Source organism: Corylus avellana, chromosome 4 (assembly GCF_965113065.1).
Source record: "Corylus avellana chromosome 4, dhCorAvel1.hap1.2, whole genome shotgun sequence".
Classification (NCBI taxonomy): Eukaryota; Viridiplantae; Streptophyta; class Magnoliopsida; order Fagales; family Betulaceae; genus Corylus; species Corylus avellana.
Window position 1 is genome coordinate 32,723,948 of NC_142493.1, and position 19,386 is coordinate 32,743,333.

General features: G+C 35.2%; 1 protein-coding gene across 1 annotated transcript; it reads right to left on the reverse strand.

The window, feature by feature from the left end:
- Positions 1-1,197: 1,197 nt before the first annotated feature.
- Positions 1,198-18,197, reverse strand: ALA3 (aminophospholipid ATPase 3). The gene is made up of 27 exons (XM_059589442.2): positions 17,867-18,197; positions 16,819-16,884; positions 15,585-15,646; positions 14,600-14,681; positions 14,214-14,324; positions 13,061-13,138; positions 12,764-12,860; positions 11,689-11,795; positions 10,745-10,810; positions 10,060-10,181; positions 9,837-9,921; positions 9,655-9,732; positions 9,442-9,558; positions 9,021-9,167; positions 8,842-8,946; positions 7,191-7,333; positions 6,658-6,759; positions 6,476-6,539; positions 6,175-6,387; positions 5,307-5,472; positions 5,076-5,155; positions 4,732-4,971; positions 3,568-3,789; positions 3,323-3,490; positions 2,752-3,114; positions 2,560-2,666; positions 1,198-1,728 (listed from the first exon to the last, which is right to left on the reverse strand). Exons 1-27 carry the CDS (start codon positions 18,047-18,049, stop codon positions 1,422-1,424), a joined length of 3,681 nt encoding a protein of 1,226 aa, XP_059445425.2. The 5' UTR covers positions 18,050-18,197; the 3' UTR covers positions 1,198-1,421.
- Positions 18,198-19,386: the final 1,189 nt, after the last annotated feature.

A 19,386-nucleotide genomic window follows, 5' to 3' on the forward strand; every position in this document is an offset into this window, starting at 1 on the left:
TGGATGAGACATAATAACGTTGTTGCCTTCAACAATAACACCGGCGAGATGTTGCTAACATCGGCAAATCGACGTCGGAATACAGTTAACGTTAAATCCTTACTATATTATAATACCAAGACAGGATTTTTTCGGAGGCCCCAACTCACCGGTGAAATCACCGAATTCCTTGAAATTCCCCAAAAGGACGGAGACAAATGTTATTATGATTTGTTTCTCGTCAACGCTACTTTCTGTGAGAGAAAATTTTCAAAATAGTTTTTATTTTTTGGATGACAAGGGAGACGAGGCTTCAACACTAGAAACAATCGTATCCATCCCACTGATTATTGCTCTGGCATGAATACATCTGCTTTTTTATTATTGATGTTTAGTCCTTATTTTATTTAGTTTTGGGAGGATTCTTGACTACTCTCTTTGTTAATTTGATTTTCTTTTGTTTAATATTTATTATGTATGGGCTCCCAAAAGCTTCCATTCACTTTATGGTTTATGAGTTTTCTCATAAACCATAAAGTGCAAGTAGTTTGATTTCTCTGCTGTTTGCAGGTAATGAGATGGATGTTTTGCGGACATGGAAGGAAGAGATACAGTATGCCTACTCAGGAAAATCCAGGTTTCTTGAAGAAATAGAGCCATGAAAGCGAACAATATAGAATTCCTTCTTCCCTGTGAATAGGAGAGAATAGTCTTCTTCCAATCCCTTGGCTTCACTCAACAGAAAAGTTCATTAGGAGTAGCAGTTTCAGGAGGGATGAATCAATTTTGTTAGGCCAATATTGTAATGTTCTATCAATCTGCATACCTGCTTAACCAATTTTGTCCAGGTTTAGTGGGGATAAATACTTGTACTACACAAGTAAAAAAGCTAGTCCCTATTTAACAAGAACAGTTTGCAATCCTGTAATGGCTTGTTCTACTTTCCCACTGGGTACGGTAAAAAACACACATCTTCAATCCCGACACCGGAGAGGTCTCCAATCTTCCCTATGAATGTGGTCAAGGGGGGATGGGGTACGACACGTTGGGTTTGATCCAGAATCAGTAATTGCCCATCATTTTTCTGTAACGATTCTCCAGATAATTGAATGGAAAGTTTGAAATTGTTTTTTATTGGATTGAAAAATAACAGGCACTTTTAAAAAACCGGCCTGACTTGAGGTAGTCCGATGACAGCATGCCTGAACATCCTGCACAGCCAAAAACGCTCATTTGTATTTGTCAGATTATGTAGATGTACATTTGTCGCAACCCCCCGGTAGCCAGTATAGTTTGACAGCAGAAAAACAGATTTCAGGGTTGAAAAAATAAATGGACGGGAAAACTTACCTAACCTAGATATGGCACAAAAGCTAATTCAACAAATATTTCTAAAGCTTACTGTCAAAATGAAAATTTTTGTACAATAACATCAATTCAAGCTACTTCTTAAGGGGTATCTTTGGCCGTGATTTCATACTGGCTCTCCGTGCAACGTCCCATGCCTTGTGTGGGGCAAAGACACCAAGCTGTGCAGCGAAAAATGACTCATACCCTGGTGAGTCAAAAGCAAAGCCAGTGTGTTTTGATCTCTCTTGCGGTAGTTGAGATATGGCATATCTCCTTGCCTCAGCTGGCGTAAGTTGGTTCCCAGTGTCAACCAGATCCAACCCGCCCGTATCATCAGCCTCATGCTTGTGAAGTTCCTGAACAATCTGATAATCATAGGGGAAGAACCATCTTTGAACCCTACATCCAAATAAAAAAACCACATGTTAATGCACAGAAAGTCTACTATCAAAAGAAAAAGATGTTCCAAGTATTTATCAAAAAAATTATTAATTTATAATAGGGTTTCAATGTGAAACGCAAACACAAAGTGCAAAATGGGGAGGAAGCTTTCACCATGCTATATGCTGCAATCACAACATATCTATCTGATGGATCGCGACAATGCTCTGGTTATTTTAAATCGGGAGATGTAATTACGAGATCCAGCTTCGTAATTCACCAAAAGGACCACACCTAGTGTGCAGGTTGAATGAGCATTCACCACAATTGATGAACGCAAATGAACCAAACTAAGAGTCATCAATACCTTAAGTTGATTCATGGAGACACATTCCAGTCTCTCTTATCACTGGCCCATTTTGTACAAAGTCAATCCTCCCTTAAATCATATTCAGTAGCTGAGAAAGGCTAATCCCCGCAGGACAGCGAATTATTCCAGGCAAATGATGTTGGGGTCCTATTGGGAATCATAACAGAATACTTACACAGGTGTTGCATTGCTCCAAAAGCAAGAATAAGAAGATAAGGAAGGTAGTGTTGCTCCCAAAGCAAGAAAAAAAGGAAAAGGGTAGTGTGGCTCCAAGCTCCAGAAGAACACACTATACGAGTATAAAAAGTGGCCTTACTACAAGCTTCGTCAGTTGAACCTGACCCTGCCTAAAACCAATAATCCTAACTTCTTGATATGATCAATGAAAACATGCATTGGGCAGCTTCATAATGCATAAAAGACTTGCAACTTGTTTCATATATAAAAGCCAAGGAATACTTTTAAAACTAATTTCTTACCCTTGGTAGATGAAGTCACCAAAAAGAGCAACAATGGGAACAAGAAGAATTGTGAGGTAAAAATAGAATGTACTCATCAAGACATATATGGTGAAATAAATATTCTCCTGCAATGAATGTGAAAAAAAAAAAATTAGCATTTGAAATGATTTGAAAGGGATTTTAAAAAATATACCAAAAAAAAGGACCCACCTGTCGATCCATTGGGGTCATAATTCCTGAATAAATAAAAATGAAAACAAACCATGCTAAAATACTTCCTCCAACACTAATGTAATGCCACCTTGTAATCGAATTACACATCATTAGAAGTCGCAAGTTGACTGTCACTACAACACAAGTAAAGGCCATCGTGCTGACATCCCAGAGACCAAACATCTTTCCTGATGGATTTTTACCATTTTTACTGGAAGTCGTAACAAAGTTAAAGAATATAAGAGATTGGTAGATGGAAAAGAATGCCCATATCGCCACAACTCTCCATTTAAAAAAGACGTCTCTTATTCCTTCCCTATACAGTTGAGGGTACTTCTTAGAAAGGGAAGCACTGACATCCTGGCAAAGAACATAAAGGAAATACTCAATAATGATTTCCCTAAAAAATAATAAAAACAGACAGTGCAACTAGTATATTATATTTTGAGATAGGGCTTTCAGATAAATGTTTTTCCCAACTAAATTGATGAAGCAAACCAATGGCATTTGCTTCAGTATAAGTGCAGTAAAATATTGTAGTCATAAGCAGTCTGAAAGAAGGCACTACCTTATCAAAAAGCCCCACAATGATCACAGGCAGTGCTGTGAATATGACATTGTACAATGACTGAAACCAGTCGTCGTAGAATCTCTGACCAGAAAATCCAGTTTGAAAGGTGAACCAAAATTGGGTCAATGTGAATGTAAGATTCTTGTAAAAGAAGTATGTCACCACCTGCACTATAAAAATTCTCATGTATGTAACACACAAAAAGATGTTAATAAAGTTTTGAAATTAAAGGAAATTCAGACCTTGCATAACCTAAGATAAGACCACCGTCCATGCACAAGAAGCAAATCCGTAAGGAAACGAAACTGGGCAATTGCAAAATCACTAGCCATCACTGCTTGCATCCCTTCCATCCCACTTATTCCAATGCCAATATGAGCAGCTTGAATCATGCTAACATCATTGGCACCATCACCAATGCTAAGGGTAATTTTCTGTGCACCTTTTTTGACCAGACTTGTCACCTGCTAAGCACTGTTTGGTTAGTATCATAACAACTACTATATTCTTATAGAGGAAAAAAAAAACAAAAAGAGTACTATTTTGTTCAGCACAGTAAAAGTACTTGCATGAAGGGGAAAGGAAAAAAAACAACCTAGCAAAAGCAAGTTATTTTTCTTTTAGAAAAGCAGAATTTAATGTACTTAAACATAACTGAAACCTGCTAGGTTTTCAGTCTTTCTTTCTTAGGGTCAGTTTTGGTTGCACATCTTCAACATTCTAGTGAAGATCCTTGAGAGTATCAGCATTGTTGCATAACCAAACATACTTCTCTCCTCATTTCTTTTACTTCACATCAGATGCTCAACAATAGAAGTAAATGCTCCACAAATGGAGACTTAAGCTTAAAGCTCAAAACTTAATTAACCAATCCATATCCTCTTAATTTTGAAGTGACTCCACCATCTAAAATTTACCCAATCTCACTGTTGAACCAACATTTGACGCCCAGAACTGCACCACATTGGTCATGGGCAAAGAGACGCAATGCAAATTCAAGTTATACTGAGAGTTCAACAGCCAAGATCCCCAACTCCCATGCTTTCCGCTCCATGTTAAAAGTAAATATGTGGACATTGAGTAACTCAAATCAAATTTAGTTTACAACACAGTAAAAGAACATCAAAATATAAACCCACAAATCCAAGTATGGAACTTTTCCTTTCATTTTTTTATGATAGAGTTGCATGATAGAACTGCATTTATCACACGAGATGCCATGGACTGCTAATCACAACATACAGGAACCAAAGCCAAGCACAAGCTAAGAAGATATTCAGACAGAGAAACAAAGCACAGCAATGTCAAGTATTCTGCAATGCATCAATAGCTCACTCAAACTTAAACATCTATGTCAAGATAAATCCAGAAAGATTCTTAACAATTATATTACATCTGGAACCTACCTGTGCTTTCTGTAAAGGAGAAACTCGGCAGCAAACAACTGAAGTGCAATTCAAGCTCAAGTTTAACAGCATCACCCGTAAACTTGGGTCTAATGCATACATCAGACACTTTCCATCTATTACAAGTGTTAATTTTGGTCCAGACAACGTCTGAAGATAGTGCTGTGCTTTCTCAAGGCAATTCTTCAACTGTATTTTGACTTCTTCTTTGATGAAGCGTGCAATTTCCACTTGGTCGCCCTAACAACAGGATTTCAATTAATGTTATCTAACAAATGATTTTAATATAATTCCTTCCAACTTACATACAAGTAAAAACATGTTAGCAAAATATTGCTGCTTACCCTCTCTTCAACTTCTCTAATCGCATCAGTTTCTGAACTGATGATAAATTGCTTCATGTCATTGTTAATTAAGTTGCAGGCTACAGCAGATAAGTTGTTGTGGGCACAAATGTCGAAATAACAAATAATTAGAATTTTAAGCGAGAGAGAGAGAGAGAGAGAGAGAGAGAGAGAGAGACAGAGACAGAGACAGAGAGACAGAGTACTAGCTCTTATTTTATACCAACCCACCATAAGCTATGTTTATTGCTGTTTCCATCTTGTCCCCAGTCAGGACCCATATCTTAATACCAGCTCTAGAAAGAGTCTCTATACAAGCTGGTACTCCTTCTTGAAGTTTGTCTTCTATAGCAGTGCACCCAATCAAAATAAGATCCTTTTCTATGAGTTCTGCCACCTGCATAAATTTTACGTTTTTTTTTATTGTTGCAAAATTTACTTAATTTACATCACAACAAATTAATCAATGTGACACAGTAAACAAAAAATTTCAAGTATGTTCACAATAAATTTTATACAAGAAAAAGAACTAAAATCATGCTTCCATTTAAAGCAGAGGTGCTCAAAAACATGTGATACGAAACTCGAATCATATATCACCAAGTGTTTGCCAGTTAGCTCAAAATTTGTGGTTTTGGGTTGGGGGGGGTTGGGGGGACAACGCTTTGACAAAGGCAATACAAACAAAGTCTTATGAATTCCAGCACATCAACATCCACAAATAAAGGGTTGGAAACATCACTCTTGTGACATTTTCCCTTAGTTCAGATTTTGCGTTTTGAGTGCTAATGACTTGAAATAAGTACGAAATTGTACTCCAGAGAATATCAGACACATCAATATCCACAGAAAGACTTTTCCATCATTCTTCCCCCTTCACATTTTGTAGAAAGTGATAATTTGTAATCCAGTATAATAACACAAAAACATCACTAAAACAACGTCATTCAAAAACAGAACATTAATATAGCATCATGCATTAAAGCAATAATTGAATTTTTCAAAATGCATCAACATTAAAGATAAGAAATGCTTGCTTTAGCAAAAGAATGCCATCAAATTCAGGTGGCCAGACCAACATGTATCCAAAAGTATATACCTCATCCAACTTCTTCTCACGATCTCGTAGAGAAGATTTAGCGTGGATGAATTTCTCATTCCAGCTTTCATACATATCTGGATGTAAGTCCCTATAGGCCAGGCAAAGTGTACGCAATCCAGCTGATCCAAACTGCTCCAAGTGTTCCCTTGTTACTTTCTTTAAGTCAGCATTTACATCAGCCAATCTCTCAAAGATTACAGAATCAGCACCCTGAAAAAAGCAGATTTCTAGCCATGTGTTATTTTCTTGTCCAACAACCAAGCAAATTCCATCCTAATTAGCCCCAAGAAACTATTACCTTACAGTACAATACAAGCCGGCCATCTGGATAGCGACATATAACAGATTGACGCTTCCTCGTACTAGTTACAAAACATGGATTACAATTGATGTTAGAGAGGTCAATCCTAAACTTATAAATGATGATAAATAAATGAACTAAAAAAAATAACAAAAAAATAAAGAATGATGTATATCCACCTATTGAACTCAAGGACATTTAGAATCTCATAAGACGTATCTTGGATTTTACCCATCTTCTCAACATGAGACTCACGAACATATATCATTGTAGGTGTACGCCTGAGAATGAGATACCATTAGCCTCAGACATGGATAAAAACATTAGGCTCAAAACAAGCTGTATACCTTTGAATGATAGCAGCTCTCTAAGAGAAGTCATACTAGAACAAGAACCAGAAAGCCGTATTCTAACATTCCAAGTTGAGTTTATATGTAAAAATATAATCCGTTAAGGTTTAAGACTATTTATTATGACTGACACTCAATTGAACCTCATCTCTCAATGAAAAGATTTCAAAGACTAGTAGGACCATCTTTCAGTAGGTACAACTACCCCAGCGGGTATGCGAGGATTCACAAACCACCGGTGTCAGATCAATCAGCTTTGTCACTTTTATGGTATTCAACAGAGGAATCCAAGGCCGAAAACTTAAGAAACAAAAAATAATCCATTCTTCAAGAAGCCATAGAAGAGAATGGCAAGTACAAACCTGTAAAAGAAAAATCCAAAGTTTTTTGCAGCAGTAACCAAGGCAGACTCATCTGGAGATGCAGCTTGATATGTAATTTTTTCTGGGTTTTCATCACCCTCAGGGAGTACAGTATGACAAATAGCAAGGCATCTGAAGAACTCCTATACTCAAAACAAATTGTAGCTAGTAAATTATCTTACAAGATTATGCCTGCTTCATGGCTGTGAATATGCTGAACACCAAATATCATATAGAATCATTTTTTTTATGACGAGGAACCCCTCGATATAGAATAAAATTATATGTTGTCAGGACTTGATTAACAGCCCACCTTCAGAGCTCCTAAGAAAAAAGATAGCACTGTTCTTGATAAAGGGTTAATAGCATTTTCAATATTTCTTCTTTACCATTATAATAGAGTAACAATAAGCATTAACCCATCCTAAAACAAATAGATAAAGGAAAATCCCGATTATTACAAGTTATATAATAAGCAGGATTTTCATAGCCACCCAAAACAACACAGCAGTAAACTTTCACTGCCACAAATTTTTAAGCCCAAAAGTTTGTGAACCCTCAGAAAATGCAGAGTAAACAGTTATGCCAATATAGCACAAATTTTGGACAAAGTTATTTTATCCTATTATTAATTCATTGAGAGAACTTTATACTTACTTATGTACAGACTTTCCTATCTGTGTAGATCTAATATGATAAACACCAAATTTATTGAAAAGTAGTTTTAGTAACTCATTTTTTAAGACAAATTTAGGGACAATTCCATCAATAGCCAAAAATTATATGATTCCATCAAATGTTCTGAAAAGTAAAGTCACAACTCCAAATCATAGAGTATAGTTCTTGTCAAGACTCTGCTTTCTAAAGATTCAAAAATGGAAACAACACGCTAGCAATAGAATCAAATACCCTGTTCAGATTCTTTTCTCAAGAAAAGAAAATGTGCTTTTTTCAGCCAGACAACATGTTTAGCATTGCAGGTTCTAATTTTGTGAAAAAAGAAACAAGCATAGTGGCAAAAGAAAAGGGAGGGCAAGGCAGCATCACAGAGGGGAAAATTGAGGGGAAAAGAATGTTATCTTCAGGGTACAGCCAAACAAAGACAGTTTTACCCATAGTCTTTCCAATAGGACCATTTATTTTGAATACAACGAAGTTTTCTCCTCTCGAAAACTGTCTTCAGTCAAAGTACAAAACACTTATTCAGAGATTAAAAAAAAAAACAACAGAAAACAATTTTTTATTTTCTTTCGTGAAAAAAAAAAAAAAAAACAAGATTTCCAAATGAGCCTAAGCATCAAAACAAGTAAAAATAATCTTATCCGGCATAAAAAATTGGAATTACAGTCAGACTTCCCTAATGCTATACATTTTTCTTTTCAACTAAGGCATGTAAAGTTGTGGCTTTCCCGCCTGCATATAGCAACTGCCAGAAACTCTTAAAGAAGCATAAAGCACATATATAAGAATTTACATACACAACATGGGAGGCAATCAAGATAAATAACCTCACCACCTTACTACAACCACAAACAGTTTACTCATAAAAAAATACTCTTCATAATAAGCATGCCATCTGATTGTCATTTTTAACTTGAGCATATATGGAAACAATAATGCATTCAGTTCACACTTAAAATAAAATACCTACCTTGCAAATATCAGGGTTAGGCTCATTTCTCCAACCTCCTCTCATAAGCCTAGCATCATCAAAATTAAAACCCTTCTCATGCACTGAATTGGCTGAGTTATGCTCCTGTAATGAATTTAATGAGTCTTCAGTTCAAACAGTAATCATGTGAGTCTCCATAAAATGACAGTGATGCATACCGAGACTTTTAAGCCATTTTGCTGTGCTATTCCCTTCTCTATTTCAGTGATACCAGTTCCGTACACCTCTCCTCCAATTGAACACTTAAAGAACTCCATCAAATTTCTTGTTAAAGTTCCAGTTTTGTCAGAAAAGATGTATTCCACCTGATTATAGCAGTAAAACAGAACAAAATAACTCTTTTTGGATAACTATAACAATAGAACTCACACCTTCAACAATCATGATTGATCAAGTATATTAACAAGAGTAGCAGACAACAAGAGGTTTCAGCAATGCAACTCTCCCAGATGATGATGAGGACAACAACGATGAAGCAACAACAGTGACACTTAACATAATTTTGTTTTGTTTAGTTTAGTAATAATAAAGAACGCCTGTTGCAACTTACTCAAGAATGTCAAAATGGCAACAATTTACCTGTCCAAGTTCCTCATTCAAGTTGGAAGTACGAGCCAGTGCTGGGGTGTTGGTTTCACTATGGTACATGTGTAAGTCCTTGTTGATAAATTGAGTGCACTGAATGAATTTGATCATCTGAAGCAGTAATTTCAAAATAACAAAAAGTGTTACCCTTCAACAACACTTTATGTACATTGCTAACACACAGATTACAATAGGCTAAGGAACCACCTCAATGGATACATAAAGAGAAATGGGAATAATTGTTGAGTACAAAGTAATCAGGGTAAACATTGTAAGAAGGGCAACCTGAAAAACCAATAAGTAGAATTAACTTTAAAAAAAATTAAGGAAAACGAAACAACATTAGCTCATTCCATAGCATTCCGCTCGCAGCAGCAAGCAAACAATACCAAGAATCGGTTGTCCGGGTTGAACTGATCGTCCACACTTTTAGAGAGAGCTAAGTAATAGTACTTGCGATCTATGAATACACCACTGCAGAATTTCCAGAAGCCAAAAATATCATGACATGGGAAAACTTGCCAAGTAATGTGAATATATTTTAGTTGTTAAAAAAATCTACAAACATTCAGCATATATGGAGCAAACTACAAAATTTCCTAATTGTCAAACCTGCCTATAGCTCCAATCAGGCACATTGTAAATAGAGCACCAAAAAGCATGAGGATAAGTTTGTCAAGTTTTCTCTCTAATGTACTTCTTTTGGAAGGAACATTCATGGTATTCATCATAACCTGCAATTAAATCCAAATGTCCATTAAAATGAACTAAAAAATATAGACAGTAGAGAATAGATATGCCTTCAATTCAACACATCAGAAATTGGCATGCATTCGACATGACTCCAAAATGTCTGACATGTTGTATGTGCTAAAAGTTTTTTTTTTTTTTTTTTTTTTTTTTTAAAATTCAATATAGGATACAGAACAAGTAAAGATCATTTCACATAATTTTAATTTTTTAAACTATGTATTTCAGTCATACATTTCAACCCTTCTTTTAAACAAATAAAATTCGAAGAGTAGAAAAGAGAACTATAAAGACGGGCAAAGAGAAAAACTTAATAATGAGCTACGCCTTTTCGACCAGCCTTTTTTTCTTATTAAACACATTAGGAATTTTGGAATTTTGCACTTTATTATATTCAAATTGCTTAAAAAGAACAGAAAAACAGACTCGTAGAGAAGAAGATACACTCGCAAACATGATCATGTCTGGCCATGCTTTTAGGAATAGAGGTGGTGGTAAGAGAGGAAAATAGCTGTTGTATATAGCAGTGTAGTTCATGATATCAAACCTTTGTTTCATGTCCTGTAAAAATAACAGCCCCAACAATGTACTCCGTATTCCTGAGACTGCACCCCTGAGAACACATAGCCAATGCTGATGAGTAAAGCCAGCTAAGTTTCACCAATGGAGATAAATCAACATTGACCAAATAATAGAAGATTAGAAGGACTATCAAGAAGGGAGTCTTCCATATTTTAAAAGAATGAAAACTTTATTATGAAAGAAACAACCCATGTAGATACAAGCTTCTCCAAAAATTGCAAATTTTAATTTAAAAAATCAACAAACCCTACCAAAGAGGAAATGTGACTGTTGCCACAAGTGTTTGACAACTTGTAGAAGGTGCATGAATAATGACTTAATCTTCAAATTAGGCAACTCTACACCATAAATGCATGATTGTTCCTCTCTCCCTCTCACCCCCCCCCCCCCCCCCCGAAAATAAATAAATAAATAAATAATGCACAGGGGACATAGAAGAGCTGCATTCCAAATGAAACTATTCCTTTGCCTTCCTGGTAAGCCTTTCCAGCAAAAGCACACATCAACAACCCTTGGCATCACACATTGAATCCCAAACACAATAAATATGAAAGACCATAAAGCAACAAATGGTCAAAACTCTTGCCACTTCACTACCACATACAATACCAAGTCACTGTGATGATATTTAAACTGGTAAAATTATTCTGAATGTAGCATAAACTAGTAACAAAAATATTTCATTCACACCATGAAGATCAACAAAATATTGGAGGGCAACATACAGGATTCTTGTATTAAAATTTATTTTATCAGATTCCTAGCAAATAGTAAAGAGCTGCGAGACTTTTTTTTTTCTAAGCGCAGTAAAAACATATTTAATGGCAAAGATTGCACTACTAAAACATAAAGCTGAAAACAAACAAATATTAACTGCAAATGTTGTAAGGGAGAAAAATCATGTCATACTCGCAACAAAATTTGGTTCGGACTGAGAGCCAATGTTTGCTTTTGAATTATAAGATTGCCAGTGAAAGTGTATAACGAATTGTTTGGTTGCTCACACTGCACTTCACCTGCGATAAGCAAAGAATTGGTTGTCAGGCATTTTATTTTTATTAAGTAATAAATGTAGGGCTATAAATGAGCCAAGCTGCTCGTTAGTCACAAAAGCTTGGTTCGACTCAAATTAGACCCGTGAACATAGATCGTATAAGCCCAAATAGGCTCACTAAACTTGTTTATATATATTAAACAGCCTCGACCCACGCACCCCTCTTTCTTGTCTACCCCTTTACTGCTTCCTTGGGTGTGAGCTACACACGCTGCGTCTAATAAGCTGTAGATTTACTGCTCTATGCCTAGGAGGATTTTGACATGCTGCCGGTAGAGGAGATGATGAACAATGACCTGGATCTGCCGGCGAGGACCCTAGACTCAAGGTTGGCGAGGAGAAGGAACCATTTCTAGCTTCTTCATTGCTCAAAAAAATTAATCTTGACTCATTTACATTTTTTTTTTTTTGCCGAGTTCGAGCTGAGCTTGAACTCAAAAAAAAAAAAAATCATATAGTTATTTGCGGAGCGAGCTTGAACAGGCCAAGCTTGGCTCGGCTTGATTACAGCACTAAATAAATGTATTGATTTATTTGTATCCCTTGTAAAAACATTTCTCAGCACAACTAAGAAGTTACAGTCATTCTGTTAAATGCAAGGTAGATAAATGGGCATAATAACATGGGCACACTGCAACATTGAGTGGAAATCTCCCATAACTTCCCCCCCACCCCAATTATGTTTGCCCAGCTTATGTTTATAGTTATTCCCTTGCTTAACTATAACAGGGAATCAACAACATTGCATAGAGTGTCCCAGTTTCATATTTGATTAAACTCCTCCCATTTTGTAAAAAGCATGTAAGTGCTGGTAAAATTTCATATGCTTTAAGTAAAGGCTCCAAGAGAAACTATAAATGCAGATGACGGTACTAGCATTATGGTCAACTACACTTAAGACAGACAAGTGGTGCAACAAAAATGCTAAACCTTTGAATTCAGATGCCTTCTCAGGAGTCAAGTAATCCCAGGTCCTTTCCAATGCCTTTCTAATTTTCAAATTCGTTTCCCCATCCAAATTTGCAGTCTGCAACCAACAACAAAAACAAATAGAGGAAAAGAAAAGAAAATATAAAGTTATTGAATTATAAATCACAAGAACCAAACACTCTTCACTCTTCTAGAGAATCATCACCATCATCATAATGACAATAACAATAATAACAACAAAAACAAAACCAATGATAATAATAACAATTAAATATTAGTAGAGAACATTTGGAGAACCTCAATATAGCAGACACCATCTGGGTTTGTACTAGCAAGAAAAAGCACATCCGCAGGAAAGAATCCATCCTGCTTGACCTGCAAGATGCAAAATTCGGCATCATACTGTTTAAAGATAACACATACTATGAATAAGTTACTAGAGAACTTTTCAAATAAAACCTTGAAAACTGTTCTATTCCCTAACTTAAGTCTACACTAACTTTAAATAGCCACATAAACTTATAGAAAACCAGAAACCAAAGCAAAAAGGAAGGAGTAACAACTAACCAATTTTTCCTTTCTAGTTACATAGCAAGAAAATATGTACACACGTCTAAAAAGTAAAAAACTGGAGTCCAACAAGTAGCTCATCAAGACTACAACTGCAATCCACTGTCACTTCCATCCATCATCACTCCACCTATCATACCCCCACCAAAAAAAAAAAAATAGAGAAAGGGCGAAGGGCGCCTTCAGCTGAACTGGATTGATTAGGAAGCAACCACAAAGTGGAGCTCTCTTTCCCTCAAGTGGCCAGCTTCTAAAGCTAAAACAAAGACGTCTTTCATTGATCAACATACAACACCCTTATATCCAACCACAGATTCTGTTACACAATAACAACAGTAAACTCTTACCAAGCAAAAGGAAATCCATTCTGACCGTTTATGCAAAAAGCCCATATCAGATTTAAGTGCCACATTTCTTTGATAAGTAGATTTAAGTGCCACAATTACTAGTGGGCACAGCACATACGATGCCCATGACAATAGCTGAGATAGTCGAACATAGCAAATAGTGTTTTTGTATGCCAAAATCTGGGACCAAAGTCAAAATAGTTGCAGGAAATAAGAGACGAAATGTCCACAGGTGAAGAGTATGCTCAATAAGTACCATACGACTTAAGATTAAAACAAGTATGAAATGGTGCACAGCTCACTAGGTTTACATTTGACTTACCACAAATATGAGAAAATGAATTAACATAATTTGCACACTTGAAACAACACTATAACTCCACAAGGATGACCAAGAACATATCTGGCACAATTTATCTCAAAGATACTATATTTAGAAGATGGGTTTTCTGGAAGCATCAAAGCTCAATGCTTAACATATACTACATCAATATACATCCCATCACAAAAACATTGAAGTGCAGAATACTCACCCTGACAATGTCTCCAACCTGCAATTTTTTCCAGGGTATAGGCTCCCACTTTTGATCTTGCAAGACGTCTATAAGATAGTTATTTATTGCCATATCATTCTGAAAACGCTTCTGTTGTACACAATTAAGGGAAATAATAAATAAATAAATTAAGGAAATAAGCATTTGTTACACATTTATAATCCAATGCCGATACCAACTAATTCATGGAATATTATGCCCACGCTAACACATAAAACATAAAAATAAAAAAAAATAAAAAATAAAAAAAAAATAAAAAAATATATATATATATTGTCTAAGAAGAGAACCAAAGCCAAAAAAATTAATTCATTAATTAATGAATAAGAGTGCCTGCCACAATGAGCAAGAACTACAGTACTCACCCAATCCTCAAAAGCTTCTTTTACAAGAGAGACAAGGAGCACCAGACTTAAGGGGACCACATTTGTTATTGGAGACACAGGACTGCATGATCAAAATAATATTAAGATACATCATATCCAGGTTCACAACAACAACAAATCAAACATTAACAGGATAGCTCTAATATGACCACTAACACAGTGATATAGTGGTAATTTGATAATTACTTCCATGCAAAAGGAGGATTGCAAAGCCAAAGCAAGGCATGTAGAAGAAAATGGAGAGGGAATGAATCTCAATGAAAAATAAATAAATAAATAAAATAAAATAAAAATGGGGCAGTAAATGATGCATGTAGTATCATAATAAACATAAAAGGTGCAATAAACATATTAGAAAACACTTTATAGCAAGATTTACAACAGGCAAAGATTATCTTTTAACCGTTATATATATCAGCATTACACAAAACTTAATGTAATTCATGCCAGTAAGGAAGAACAGCTTGCAATGAAACCAGACACAATATTTAAAAAAAATGTTGCAGAAGTGCAATTTCAAAATATTGAAATTAGGTGCAATCTTCCACTACCGAAATGATGAGCTAAATGCTTCAAAAACATCTGCAAAGCCCAAGTCTAAAAAGAAACTTTAGCCCATCTATCAATTCTGTTACATAGTAAGCTAGAAACAATGTAAAACTAAATTTTAAAAGCAGGATCTAATTGGGTCAGCTCTATAAAGGATTTATAGAAGCAATCCCAATTAGTTGGTATAAAATCTTAGTTAAGTTGAGCAGTTTAAAATCTAGATGGATAACTATCACAGGCCAAGAAAACATGTGATCTAAGAATAGAAGGATAGACATCAAATACATCAAAACTAGTACATGAAATACATCAAAACTTGTAATATATAAGATTATATTAGAAATTGTTGAATGTAGGTATATTTAGACCCAAGCCCAACATAGCAGAAGTTCAAAACAAGCTTAAATTAACATACCTGATTTTTGTTGCTGATAAAATTGAGATTGTAAGAAAGTAGAGGTTAGCTACTCGCCTAAACTGTCCAGTGTCAGGGAAAAAAAAAATCTCAGGAACATAACCAAAACAAAAATCATGGGAGATGGCAATGAACTAACCCTAACCCATTCATGTGATATGCTTAAACCATTGCACAGTCAGCATATATCAAAAATTTCTTTAAATTCCTAAACCCAATTCCAAACATTCAACATGAGAGCCATTGTATCAGTAATGTAGTAAGGTAAGCTAGCAGAGTTTAATTAGCCTAATCCAGATTACTGGAGAATTCATCTGACTCCATTTCCATTTTCGTCAGAGTACATTGTTGTCTCACTTCCAGACAGCTTAAACCTATGGGAGTAATGGTTACTAATAAGGTACACTAGTTCTTTGGTTCAAGTCTTGTTAAAGACAATGGACCAAGAAAAGTTGATGTTACATGCATCAAAAAGGAGCAAATACCAAAACTAATAAATTTTTGAATAAATTTTTTTATTTAAATTGAGTTGAAGAGTTTTTTTTTTTTAATTTAGTTTATTAATTTATCATTTGTCCTTAAGTATGTAATTCTTACGTGCAGTTTTTTAGAATAATTTCCATATTAGCTTGATTTAGTTTCCTTATACATCTATCATCGATTCCCTACCTTAAGTAACACACCTGTACTCTTTACCACACTTTAATTTCACACATTTTTATTAATTAAGATTTAAGATTTACATAGCATATGGCATATATATGCTTTTAGAGCATGTGCTAGAACATGTGATTCTCAAAAGTATTTTTAAAATAAAAAGCATGCTCTAATGAAAAATGTCAATTTAATAGATTGATTTGAAAAAATAAAAAAATCTTTAACCCAACTTAGAAAAAGACATGGTCCTAAACTTTTTTTCCTGTGAGAACATTCACAATATGAAAAAGTAAGAAACAATTCCGTTTGACTATGAATACGAATGATTTTTTTTTTTTTTTTTTTTGAAAATATTACTTTTATAAGTAAAGGTATTTAAAAAAAAAAAAAAAAAAAAAAATTATAACAATACTTCTTTCTCTATTCATTTCATAAAAATAGAACATGTTGCTCTAACAAAATAATACCATAGATACAATGAGAAATTTCTTTCATCTAAATTTAATTACAACAAAATAATTTGAATACAATTCAGATTTACCCATTTTATTTTCCAGGATGCTTGAAAGTAAGTTACCTGTTCAAACAGTCCTTTCGGTAGAAAAGTAAAAAAATTGTACTTTGTAGTCGATATAGAATTCCCCTGATACAAATAAAACCGTACTAATCAAAATCAGGTAATATTTATTGGAACCAGATGCAATATAACATCAACAGAAGTTTAGGAATTGCCTATTGCAAGATATCACAAACAGTATCATCCGTGTAACGAATTAATTGATGTCAAGATGCAAATATATGTCTGCAAGTGCATTAGACAGCAGAGTTACGTTTTTTCCCCCCTTTTGCTTAACTCAAGTACAATGGCTTAATAGACAGAGCATCATGTCACACAACTGGCCTTTGTAAATTGCGGAATTGAAACAGTTCTAGCAGAAGTAAAATACTGTGACAAAGAAGCTATCCCATCAAAAGTGACATTGTTTGCATGTGCAACTGCTTCCAATAAGATCCTGATGTAGATCATCTGAATTTCAAAATGAGGACAAGCCATAGAGGGCTGTGTGCATCAGCTGGCAGAAATTGAGTCGGAAAATTACTTACTGATTCATTGACACTTTGTCAGTACTCCTCTAATCAGGAGACACTGTTGGCAGGCCGTTTAGCAACACTAGTGAAGCCTCGAGACGAAAGGTAGTTGGTGTATGGGTTGATTGAGCTTAGAATATTAGAGGCTAACTCCTAGGGAACATTGTATGTTATTTCTCAATCCAAAAATGAGAGACTACAGAGAGTTTCAATCAAAGGAATTGGAATTAGTGCTTTTGCCTTAATCAATATAATCTAGTAAAACCTGCTTTTCCTATATCTTCGAAAGAACTTCAATTCAAATACTCTTTGTCAAAATCCAGTTTGAAGTCTGGAAATACTTGTGAAGAATGAACAATCTTAAATTTCTATCTTCCTTCATTTCCCACCGTTTCTTTTCAACCAAACAAAGGGAAAACCAGAAAAAAAAAAAAAAAAAAAAAAACAGAACTCGGAAATACGCACACGCAAACACACATACAAATTACAAATAGATGAGTGTATTTATTGTATACGAAAAAAAAAGGTTGACAAACCCTGAATCTGACGAGCTGATTGGCCTCCCGATCGTTGCAGTATATGGTGCGGTGAGTAGGCGCCTGGGGCGTGACCCGGCCGAGCCGGACCGTCCGAGACGACGGTGTGCGCTCGTTCATCGTTGAATTGCGACCAAATCTCGCTCCCGATGCCGATGCCCTAACCTTATCCCATCCTCTCATCTTCCTCCGATCCGAATCGATATACGCGTTGCTTGTCCTCCCCACCGATTGGCCGTTGAAACTCACAGCATTATGCGCACTCCATTTCCATTTTTTACCTTTTATTTTCAGTTTTGCCCCTTCTCTCTTTTTCTTCTTCGTTTGCTTTTGTTTTTTAATTTTACTTCTAGAAAAACAAAAGTAATCGCGCTACTGTTTTCTTCGCCATTAATTTACCGTGTCGAATATGACGTGCGGCGTTTACAAGTTTTGGCGTGAGATAGACGCGCGCGTTGAGCGTGGAGTTGGACGGGGAGCCGAAGCGCCAGGTAGTCTTTTCACTTCCACGGCGTCGTTTTGATGGAGACTCTTGTTATTGTTGCTAACCAACCAACCTGCGTGCGCCACTATAATTAATTACAGTGCAGAGAGAAGCGGGTCGTGGCGGCGTGGAGGCCGTTGACGACGTACACGCGAACGAGATATTTGTCTCCGATCTTTCGGGAAGAGGAGTTGTGTTCTACGCCGTTCAAAGACTTTGCGATACACGCAGCCAAACAAATATTTTGTATAGCAACTAACATTTCATTTGGTTACTTAACCGACTTGTCGTTGCAGAATATCAGAATATTGAGTCGTGCTATGCGGCTGCCAAAGCTAAGAACAAATATTAAAAAACTAATAATAAAAAAAAAAAATTGTTAATATTTAGATTTTAATGCCTCAAAACTTATTTTTAGATTTAAAACTAAAACTTAGGAGTGGAAGGTTAATCCTTTAAGGATAATATCACTTAAAAGGAATATTATTATTCTAAATTTGGTGCTAATACCTCAAATTTAGTGCTAATATCATAAATTTGAATTCCCATTTAATATCTTTATTCTTCAATTAAAAAAAAAAAATGTCTGATGTCTGACGCTTGGCTGCCTCATGGTAACCAGAAATCTCTATTTGAGAATATTAGCTTCATTCTATTTATTGGATGGACCGTCTCAACCAATAATAATGTTTATGCAATTGATTAATAATTGCAATTTTACATGTAAAATTGCGATTTTATTAAATATTTAGTTTTTTTTTTTTTTTTCACATGTCCACACAAGAGAGGAATAGAGGATTCGAATTAATGATCCTCACTTCATGAGGCGTAGTTTTCAGCCGATTGAGCTACCACTTGGGGACAATTCTATTTTTAAATTGCACTATTTGTCAAGATTAATTTAAGTTTTAAATGACAATTTAGTCTTTTAAAATTGTGAAATTTTTAAAAAGTGTTTGTTATATATATTTGAAAGCACAAATTTAATACGATTTCAAATCGCAATTTAAAAAAAAAAAAAAAATAATTCTAAAAA